The sequence below is a fragment of the Microchirus variegatus genome (genome assembly GCF_963457635.1).
Source record: "Microchirus variegatus genome assembly, chromosome: 11".
Classification (NCBI taxonomy): domain Eukaryota; kingdom Metazoa; phylum Chordata; class Actinopteri; order Pleuronectiformes; family Soleidae; genus Microchirus; species Microchirus variegatus.
The window spans coordinates 28,032,718-28,044,006 of record NC_139812.1 but is presented as its reverse complement, the minus strand read 5'-3'; the positions used below and the strand labels follow the sequence as shown (position 1 = coordinate 28,044,006).

At 43.1% G+C, this 11,289-nt stretch overlaps 1 protein-coding gene across 4 annotated transcripts in view; it reads left to right on the top strand.

Annotated features, from left to right (window-relative positions):
* The window catches only part of rims1a (regulating synaptic membrane exocytosis 1a), a gene marked incomplete at both ends in the record, with an annotated part of 94,133 nt that extends 83,047 nt beyond the window's left edge, over positions 1-11,086 (top strand). For all 4 annotated transcript variants that reach the window (XM_083897577.1, XM_083897578.1, XM_083897576.1 and 1 more), the window contains 10 exons: positions 1,461-1,570; positions 3,520-3,638; positions 3,723-3,883; positions 4,885-5,099; positions 6,891-6,923; positions 9,189-9,348; positions 9,441-9,553; positions 9,638-9,739; positions 9,846-9,985; positions 10,868-11,086. In XM_083897577.1, the coding sequence (XP_083753703.1) occupies positions 1,461-1,570; positions 3,520-3,638; positions 3,723-3,883; positions 4,885-5,099; positions 6,891-6,923; positions 9,189-9,348; positions 9,441-9,553; positions 9,638-9,739; positions 9,846-9,985; positions 10,868-11,086 (1,372 nt within the window). The remainder of the gene's footprint in view (positions 1-1,460; positions 1,571-3,519; positions 3,639-3,722; positions 3,884-4,884; positions 5,100-6,890; positions 6,924-9,188; positions 9,349-9,440; positions 9,554-9,637; positions 9,740-9,845; positions 9,986-10,867) is intronic.
* Between the last annotated feature and the right edge of the window lie 203 nt (positions 11,087-11,289).

Here is an 11,289-nt window from a genome sequence, read left to right as displayed (position 1 = left end):
TAGATACTGGAAGTATTACCGTCCTTCCCAGATTGAAGTTTCCAGATAGTTTGACAATGCAATACTGAATGAACCAAAATACTTCAATACGAGGAGCAACACGTCCCCCTTTAACCTAAAAAACATAAATTGTATGACTTAATCCACTACATTTCATACAACATACAACTCCTTTAAGCTTCAAAACAGAGCTAATAATGACGTCCCATCCGGGTTAAGTTTGTGTAAGTTAACACAGAGTTTCATTAGTCAGCTATCTAGCTAGCTAGCTATTTCGGGACCGTATCTATGTTCCCCGGGGCCTATGTTCCCCGCTTTCACCCAAAAGGACCCGGGGAACATAGGACCCTAACCCTAACCCTAACTCTTAACCTAACCCTACCCTTACCCTTACCCTAACCCTAACCCTAACCCTCTAGCTAGCTAGCTATTTCGGGACTGTATCTATGTTCCCCGGGTCCTATGTTCCCCGCTTTCACCCAAAAGGACCCGGGGAACATAGGACCCTAACCTTTACCCTAACCCTAACCCTTACCCTAACCCGAGCCCCAACCCTAACCCTTTACCCTGGAGCTCCACACCCAGGCTTCCACAAAGTGGGGAACATGGGACCTTTTTTGGGAAAAACGGGGGAACATAGGACCCGGGGAACATAGGGTACGACCCCGCTATTTCTGCTAGCAAGCAAGCTAATCAAGTTATATATCGAATGAACGCAATACAAATATCCATATACTAGCAACGTTAAAGTGACTGAATTGATTAAAAGAATAGCAAAAACAAACAAAGCGGCCATTTTGAATTGCGAATTTGGGGCACGAGCCGTTAGAAACAGTCGTTGACTTTGAATGAACGACTTCGGGAGCGTTTTGCTTCAAACATCCTACACGTAAAAAAGAAAATACAACTTCCGAGTACAACTGGACGCACAATAACAGTCTCTAATTTGATCTACACGCTCAAAAACTTTACTGGTGAATTCACCGTGAAATGCATCAGAAAACAAAGGTCAGTCCTGTTCCTAGAGGTGTTTTGTAAGAATGGATGAGAAACAATGTGTGTGTGTGTAGAATGGTTGGTTTAAAATGCTTTAAGGCTTCCACTCTCCTCTGTGTTCTTTCTCTCTTGAAAATCTTTGATTTGCAGCAACAACAACAAAAAAAGCTCCACTTTGCTGTTCTTTCATTTTCCCCCTCGTCAGCCTCTTCCTGTTGGTTTTACTCTGTTTTTTTTTTAAGGTTTAACTTTAAAGGTTTTAAGGGTTCAGGATGACCTCTGACCTCTGACCTGCCAGTTCAAGGTGCCGCACCCACGTTTAACTTCAATGTTGTTTTCTCTCTCTCCCCGTTTTTCTTTATTCCCATTCCTTTCACCCTTGTTTTACTCCCCTCTATATTGTCTCCTCCCCTCTATGTCGTGTCCTTGCTTCTTCCTCTTCCACCTGGTGGCGGTGTGTTCAGGGGTCACCTCCAAGGTGGTGCGTCTCTTTCCTCCTCAGTGACGTCCTCGTCAGCTCGCAGAGTGAGGCAGCTCCCGCAGCTTCCCCCCAAGAGCAGCACTGTAGAACAAGGTACGTTTGATTACGGACGATGTACGTATTTTACTGCGTCACGTGACTCTTCTTCGTCTTGATGTACCGTATAAAGTTAAAAATGCCATAAATATTTGACTGAAAGCTGGAGTAAGCTAACATTTTTGGATGGAGGTTCTCTGGTCTAAGCTCCTCAGATGCTGAGACGCGATCTCAATCATTTATTAGATCCATTTTCCAAATGTTCTGTCTTGTTTTTATAGGTTTCTTTGCAGCTCAGGCAGTTGCTGCCATTGCTGGAAAAAGCATCATTTCCATGTTTGCATAGCTGCTGAGTAGAGCAGCCAATAGGAGGCGCCCTCTGTCTCTGAAGTGTCTCGAAATTGGTCAAAATCACATACACTCTTAGAAATAAAAGTGCTGAGTAGAACCATATAAGGTTCTTTGGCTTGTCCTCATAGGAGAACCCTCTTTGGTTCCAGTTGGAGCCTTTTATGAAGGTTCCACGTGGAGCCCTTAGTGTTACCAAGAACCCTTGAAAAACCCTTTCTTCAGGAAAGAGCTTTTCAGAAGCAAATGGTTCCAGGTAGAACCTCAGCCCTTGTAGAAGAACACTTTTGGAACCTTGTTGTGGAATTGCTGATCAACAACAACAAAGATGTGTTGCCTACCCCAGTTTTAAGAAAGTAGTTGTACACTCTTAGAAATAAAAGTGCTTGTCCTCATAGGAGAACCCTTTTTGGCTCCAGGTAGAACCTTGGAGGGTTCCACCAAGAACCCTTTCAAAACCCTTTATTCAGGAAAATGGTTTTTAAAAGGTTCTCTGGATCTAAATGTTTCTTACTGGAACCATTAGTGTTACCAAGAACCCTTGAAAAACCCTTTCTTCGGGAAAGGGTTTTTCAGAAGCAAATGGTTCCAGGTAGAACCTCAGCCCTTGTAGAACACTTTTGGAACCCTTATTTCTAAGAGTGTATGTTGGGTTCCCACATCTCATGAAACAGAGCTTATGTGAGGTTTAGAAGTCTCGTGTTCTCAGATAACTCGGTTTACGTCATCCCAGTTTTAAGAAAGTAGTAGTAGTACACTCTTAGAAATAAAAGTTCTAAGTAGAACCATATAAGGTTCTTCAGCTTGTCCTCATAGAAGAACCCTTTTTGGCTCCAGGTAGAACCTTTTTTATAAAGGTTCCACCAAGAACCCTTTTAAAACCCTTTATTCAGGAAAGGGGTTTTAAGGGGTTCTCTCAATCAAAGAGGTTCTTACTGGAACCATTAGTGTTACCAAGAACCCTATTCAAACCCTTTCTTCTGGAAAGGGTTTTTCAGAAGCAAATGGTTCCAGGTAGAACCTCGGCCCTTGTAGAAGAACACTTTTGGAACCCTTATTTCTAAGAGTGTAGGTTTGATTCCCACATGTCATGAAACAGAGCTTAGGTGAGGTTTAGAAGTATCTCAGTTTTAAGAAAGTAGTAGTAGTACACTCTTAGAAATACAAGTGCTAAGTAGAAGCAAATGGTTCCAGGTAGAACCTCTGTCCTTGTAGAAGGACCCTTTTGGAACCCTTATTTCTGAGAGTGTAGTAGTAAAATAGTTTAAATGTATTGTATGAGTAGAAGTCACTGGACTTCCTAATTGAGACAAATGGAGATTTTAAGCCTTAACCTAAAGATACGTTGGTTGTGTGAGAGGAAGTGTAATGCTCTTACCCCACCACTAGAGGCCGGGCGATTCAATGAATCCACTTTATTGACGATTCCGTCTATCTTGGACAATAAACTAAAATTGAGCAAAAAAACACTTTGAAAAGTCAAATGTACGTTATCGTAAAATGCTAGTTTCGTGTCGAAGCACCATTTGGTCCAGACATTAAAACTGACCAATCACACAATGTCGCTCCCTTTTTTCACCACTTTATAAATTGGAAAAGTTTAAATAAAGGTTAAGTTACAGTTTAATCGTAAGTATATTGTGTGTGTTTGTGTGCAGCCCTGGTAGCAGAGGAGCGTGTCCGTCAGCTCCAGAAGAGGGTTCATTCCAACCGGGTGTCGGCTGCCTCCACGTCCAGCCAACAGGACCTGGACAGAGCCCTCAAGAACAAACGCGAGGTGGGTTATTATTATTTTGGGTTTTGTACTCAGTAGATGTTTCCAGACAGAATCAGTTCATCTCTATCTGCGCGTTTCCCGCAGCTCTACAAAGACCAGAGGAGGAGCAGCGAGAACGTTTCCCACAAGTCCTCAGACAGTGATGTCAGCGACGTGTCAGCCATCTCTCGAACCAGCAGTGCCTCTCGCATCAGTAGCACCAGCTACATGTCCATCCAGTCAGAGAGACCCCGGGGACGCTTCAGGTACACACAAACACAAACAAATCACTTAAAAAGGTTCCAATATGCAACATTTTGCCGAATAAGAACATCCTCGGTCGTCATTTTGGTTCAAGTTCCACTTCAGTGCAACAGATTAATTGTAAAGAAGGCAGAAAGTAGTAGTAGAAAGTATTCCACTGAAGCCGACTCTCTGGATTTACCTCCGAAATAAGATCATTGTTTCGCTAAAAAGGCTAGTTAGCATTAACATCGGTCATTAATTTTGGCTCCAAAAGAACTCTGAGCAAATTCTTCCTCAACTCCATCAGTGCTACTCAAATATTGTATATTGGCAGAGGCGCAGCTTGTGAACAGGCAGGGCAGGCAACTGCTTGGGGAACCCCGAGCCGATAGGGGGCCTCCCGACACTCGGAGCCGCCTCCCCGTCCCCCCTTAAATGGGCGATTTGCAATGACATCTCAGTAGGAAACCCCCCCTAAAGGGGCCCCACCTCACTTTAACCTGTGTGAAGTTATCGTTCTGCAAGTTGGAAAATGAAGAGGATTATTTACAGTGTAATGCATATCTATTTTACTCAGTTTATATGTTTTTTTTTTGTTATTTACTGTATGTTATTGTTCTATATATTTATATTGTTTTATAATGTGGGTTCTTTACAGTGTAATTTATTTTTTTACTACGTTTATATAGTTTTTTAAAAGCTATTTACACTATTTTATTGTTCTTTACATTCACATAATATTTAATTACATGGTTTTTCCATGTTATTTCATTCATTTCGAAAAAAAAAAAATTGAACTCATACATTTTTCGTTGGTGTCAGATTATTTATAACATAATGGTGATGAACACTGGTTGGAAGGAAGGGCCCCCTGGGAATTTTTGCTTAGGGCCCCTACAGACTCTAGAATCGCCTCTGTATATTGGACCTTTAAGGTGTTATGAAAAAACATACGGAACAAGGTTAGCATTGAATGACATCATTATTATTGTTATTATACGACTGGTTTGGCCAATCGCAGCCGGGCCATGCGCGCGACGGGCCGCCACATGATAAAAAGCACCAGCGTGAGCGGTGAGATCTACGGCATGGAGCACACCGACGGCAGCCAGTCGGACACCGCGCTGGGGAGCCTGGGGAGCGGCATCAAGAAGCGGCGCTCGAGCCTCAGCCAGCGCGTCGTCGCCATCCTCCCATCCAGACGCAGCCGAAGTACCTCGCAACTGAGCCAGACAGGTGAGGCATCGAGACCCCCCCCCCCCACCCACACTGATTTGAAATGACTTGAAATTTACCATCATAATAGTCGGCATCGTCCTGAACAAGGATCTGTTGAAAATATTTGCAAATCTCTTAAGGAATAATTTTAATGAATTTTTGAAAATCAGGAAATAATCAATTTGCCCTGATGCACTTTGACAGTGAGCTGACTTTCTTCACAAAAACAAAAAGTATCTCGGAATGACTTGAAATTTACAATCATAATAGTCGGCATCACGCTGAACATCGATGCGTTTAAAATATTCGCACATCTCTTAAGGAATAATTTAAATGAATTTTTGAAAATCATGAAATGATCCATTTGCCCTGATGCACTTTGACAGTGAGCTGACTTTCTTCTCTGAAAAAAAAGTATCTCGGAATGACTTGAAATTTACCATCATAATAGTCGGCATCGTCCTGAACAAGGATCAGTTAAAAATATTTGCAAATCTCTTAAGGAATAATTTTAATGAATTTTTGAAAATCAGGAAATAATCAATTTGCCCTGATGCACTTTGACAGTGAGCTGAGTTTCTTCACAAAAACAAAAAGTATCTCGGAATGACTTAAAATTTACAATCATAATAGTCGGCATCACCCTGAACAAGGATCTGTTGAAAATATTTGCAAATCTCTTAAGGAATAATTTTAATGAATTTTTGAAAATCATGAAATGATCCATTTACCCTGATGCACTTTGACAGTGAGCTGACTTTCTTCAAAAAAATAAAAAGTATCTCAGAATGACTTGAAATTTACCATCATAATAGTCGGCATCGCCCTAAACAAGGATCTGTTGAAAATATTTGCAAACCTCTTTAGGAATAATTTTAATGAATTTTTGAAAATCAGGAAATTTTCCATTTTCCCTGATGCACTTTGACAGTGAGCTGACTTTCTTCTTGGAAAAAAAAGTATCTCGGAATGACTTGAAATTTACCATCATAATAGTCGGCATCGCCCTGAACAAGGATCTGTTGAAAATATTTGCAAAACTCTTAAGGAATAATTTTAATGAATTTTTGAAAATCAGGAAATGATCCATTTTCCCTGATGCACTTTGACAGTGAGCTGACTTTCTTCTCGGAAAAAAAAAGTATCTCGGAATGACTTGAAATTTACCATCATACTAGTCGGCATCGACCTGAACGAGTATCCGTTGAAAATATTTGCGAACCTCTTTAGGAATAATTTTAATGAATTTTTGAAAATCAGGAAATTTTCCATTTTCCCTGATGCACTTTGACAGTGAGCTGACTTTCTTCTTGGAAAAAAGTATCTCAAAATGACTTGAAATTTACCATCATAATAGTCGGCATCGCCCTGAACAAGGATCTGTTGAAAATATTTGCAAACCTCTTAAGGAATAATTTTCTTGAATTTTTGAAATATAGAAAATTATCCATCTGCCCTGATGCACTTTGACAGTGAGCTGACTTTCTTCTCGTAAACAAAAAAGTATCTCAGAATGACTTGAAATTTACCATCATAATAGTCGGCATCGCCCTGAACAAGGATCCGTTGAAAATATTTGCAAATCTCTTAAGAAATAATTTTAATGAATTTTTGAAAATCAGGAAATGATCCATTTACCCTGATGCACTTTTTAACAATGAGCCGACTTTCTTCTCGAAAACAAAAAGCTCACTGTCAAAGTGCATCAGGGCAAATGGAACACTGTAGCTGGTTTTCAGGTTTTTTCTGATGTTGTTGTTGCTGTTGTTGTTGTTTATAGTATTTGTTGTTGTGTGTGTGTTATTTCAGAAGCGGCGGGTAAGGCGGTGGGCAGACAGAAAGGTAAAGCAATAGTTAGACAGACAGACAGACACTAGAAGATAGCAAAAAAAATGTAGATTAGAAGGAATAAATACTAGTTATTAATTTTTTTGGTTCTTTTTTAACTTTACTTGGTCAACTTAAAGTTTTTAAGTACCAGTGTGTAAGATTTAAGATGGGATGTTTTATCTGAAAATTAATTCAGTTTTTAGCATGCTAAGCTAATGCAATAGGAGAATACTAAATTAGGAACATTTTTAAGGAAAAAATTACTAGCTAAATATGACTAAATTTACAATATATCACTGACCAGTCACCACAAAATGGCTCCATCATTTCTGAAAGCATGAGTAAAGTTTTTAGAGGCCTTCAACCCACAATTTTGCTAAAAAAAAACCTGATGGATTTACCTTCATATTTGTGTATTTGACTTGCTGTAATAAGCAACTTCTCTTTTAAATGTCACTAAATCCTACACACTGGTTTTTAGGTTAGGATTAGGGTTAGGAAACGTTAGGAAAAGTGTAGTTTTGTTAGATAGACAAAAACAAAAAGAGTCCCCAGCACCTTCAGCCCTTCCTGAATTCTGTCTTTTGCACGCTTCCTCACTTCACCCTCTCCGTCCACCATCATGAATTAAAGGCTGGTCCAACTCCTGAAGAAGCCTGCTTGTTTTTAAAAAACAAAAAAAAATATGTGTATTTTTACAATCCCAACTGCAAGTTCAATTTCGGTAACTGCAAAATCTGAACGTGGACGTTGTGTTGATGATAAAACCAGCAGGCTTTCTCCTCGCTGTCGATGGTTCCCTCACTTTCACCTTTACGCCCTTGCTTCACTCTTCCTGCAGTGACCTCACCATCCGTAAAATAACCAAGAACGTTTTCCGATCATCCCGACAAAGCTCTGACCTGTTGGCAAACACGTTCATGTATTTGTTCTCTAAAGTTATTTGTTCAAGAAATTGGTGAAGTCACTGTGGGATCTTAAATTTGCATGGGATTCAATGCACAGTGATGAATCTTAGCCTATGGTTATCAGGCTTCCAGAGTTGAATTTCCAGTTGTAGCGTTGGGTAGGTGTGACACGAGACGCCTGATAACTGGTAGCAGTAGGGATGTAACGATGCATCGCGTCACGATTAAAATCGGTACAAATGGCGTGACGATTCGCACCGGTTGACAGAAAAAGCGAATGGAGATTCGCGAATGCTAGAGAAGAAGGTTGTTGATGTTCTTTTTCTTCTTTCTTATTTTTAGAAATAGGTCACGTTATCTTTAAAAAAGTCGCCGGTTGGTGACTTAAGTCACTACGTAGGTACGGGGGCCACAGAACGAGGGAAGACACGGCGACGGTAGGCAACAACTTTGAGACAGAGGATGCACCGAGCTGTTTAAAAGGGTCGTACCTATGTTGCCCCCGGGTCCTATGTTCCCCGTTTTTCCCAAAAAAGGTCCTATGTTCCCCTGTCACATACAAAGTGGGGAACATAGGACCCTTTTTTTGAAAAAGGGTCCCATGTTCCCATGTCCCAAAGGGTTAGGGTTAGGGTTATAGAAAGGGTCCTATGTTCCCGTTTAGGGTTATAGAAAGGGTCCTATGTTCCCCGTTAGGGTTATAGAAAGGGTCCTATGTTCCCCGTTAGGGTTAGGGTTAGGTTTAGGGTTATAGAAAGGGTCCCATGTTCCCCGGTCACATACAAAGCGGGGAACTTAGGACCCGGGGAACATAGATAGGGTCCCGTTTAAAATCACCTGTGTGGCGGCATTTTGGATTTACCTATATACACAAATTCAACCGGTGAGAAAATGGACAGACAAAACCAAAACAGCGTGTAAATATCGCAAGAGACTGCTAACATATTATAGCTAACAACACGAGCAACATGCAGCAGCATATTAGCCGCCACCACAGTGAGAAGCAAAGTAACGTCGCGCCACCTCGTGAGCTGCCAAACTACAAATACGTCATATCTTTATACACACAACATGTTTAGACTCTAAATGGCCGATTTCTCACCTCTAATTATCGTAAAACTGCGCCATCGCCATTGCTCACTGAAGCTAAAAGCACAACAACCTTGCGTATCGACCCCTAGCGATCGGGCGGGAAATTGGGTTAGGGTTAGGGTGCGAAAATCGTATCGTGAACAAAAGATCGCGAACCGTATCGAGTCGTGAGTTGAGTGTATCGTTACATCCCTAGGTAGCAGCCTTGGATTGGATTGCATGTCTCGCACACGTAGAGCGGAGGCTCAAACCTTTTCTTTTCTGTGTTTTGCCACAGAGGCGTCCACAGGTAAGAAAGGCAAAGGCAGCAGCAGCATCCAGAGGAGCGTGGAGACGGGAATGGCGGTGGAGTATCCGCGAGGAGGCTCGGCCATGAACCGGCAGGCCAGCAGGGAGTCCACCGACGGCAGCATGAACAGCTACAGCTCTGAGGGGAAGTATGTCAACAACCACCGCGTTCCCCGCATTATGCACTCGTATGACGCCGCAGGGAGTGTTCTGATGATGAAACGCGTGTTTTGTGTGTCAGTCTGATCTTCTCAGGGATGCGGTTGGGTGCCGACAGTCAGTTCAGTGACTTCCTGGACGGTTTGGGCCCTGGTCAGCTGGTGGGCCGGCAAACGCTGGCAACACCTGCCATGGGTGAGCGAATACTCCATCTAAAAACGTCTTCTTATTGTTTCAGGCGACAGTGTTATAACGACTTTTCGTCTCCCGTGCGTACAGGTGATGTCCAGATCGGTTTGATGGATAAGAAAGGCCAGCTGGAGGTGGAGGTGATCAGGGCACGAGGCCTTACCCCCAAACCAGGCTCCAAATCCCTCCCAGGTAACAAACATTCATCCGATTTCCCCATTATATCTTTCTCGATCTCTATGATTGTTCCTGACTTTCCTTTTTGTACGAACTCAAACCCCACCACCACCGTTCCCAGCTCCCTACGTGAAGGTGTACCTGCTGGATAATGGAACATGTAAAGCCAAAAAGAAAACCAAGATTGCACGAAAGACTCTGGAGCCTCTCTACCAGCAGCACTTGCTCTTCGAGGAGAGTCCGCAGGGCAAAGTGCTTCAGGTAATGTTCTGTTTTTGGGGTGTAATGGCAATACTACTTAGGCCTTGTCCACATAGAAACATCCATCCATCCATCCATCCATTATCTACCGCTTTATCCTCCACCAGAGGGTCGCGGGGGGTGCTTTGCCTATCTCAGCTGACATTGGCCGATAGGCGGGGTCACGCCCTGGACAGTTCGCCAGTCCTACGGTCAATTTAGAGTGACCAATTCCCCTTATCCCCATATCGCATGTTTTTGGACTGTGGGAGGAAGCCGGAGAACCCGGAGAAAACCCGAGCACACACGGGGAGAACATGCAAACTCCTTGCAGAAAAGCCCTTGTTCCGAAGCTGTTCCAAACGGGGCTCCAACCCAGGAACCCGGGTCTTCTTGCTGCAAAGGCGAGAGCGCTAACCACTACACCAACCGTGGGCCCCACATAGAAACAGAAATGACCAATTTTGGTACTTTCTGATAACACTAACCCTAAGCCCCAACCTTTCATTCTGGCACCCTTCCCTTTGGGATACCAGAGTAAAATGGTCTGGGTGGAACTAGACCGGTCCCCTTGGCCGGTGTTTCTTCAAGGGTCGCAGTCTATTCTCATACAAAGCTTGACGTCATGTTGAGAAAAACAAAATCGACCCCAAATCGAGCTGGGGAAGAAAAAGAGCTGATGGATGTCCTTCTTTGTTGTCTGTTGTGCCGGTACATCACGCTAAGTATCTCGCTGACGTTGTCTGACCCACCCGAAATGTACCGTACCATGGAAACACAGCTTTTGACGTTGTTTGTATAAGACATACCCTCTGTCGTATATTGAGGTGAATCCGTAGGTTTACTAGTAAGAACAACCCTGGCCGACGTGTGTCTAAAAACGATTATCCTTCTACCTTCCAGGTGATAGTATGGGGCGACTACGGACGATTGGACCACAAATGTTTCATGGGTGTAGCACAGATCCTGTTGGAGGAACTGGACCTCTCAAGCACGGTGATCGGCTGGTACAAACTGTTTCCGCCATCGTCGTTGGTGGACCCTACGTTAGCTCCACTCACGCGACTGGCATCTCAGACGTCATTGGACAGCTCAGGACCGCCGCCAGGCGTTCGGTCCTAGTGACCGGACAGATAGCGATTTCGCAAAACCTCCCCCCCCCCCCAACCCAACACAACACCCCTTAAAATGACAAAAACAATGGACCACGTGCTACTGGACCGCAGCTGAGCCCGAGGGCGAGATCCCAAACCCCACGAGAACAAAACACGAGAAGCCCTCGGCGAAGCAGTGAAAAGCCAGTCGGAGAGACAGGGAATGAGAGA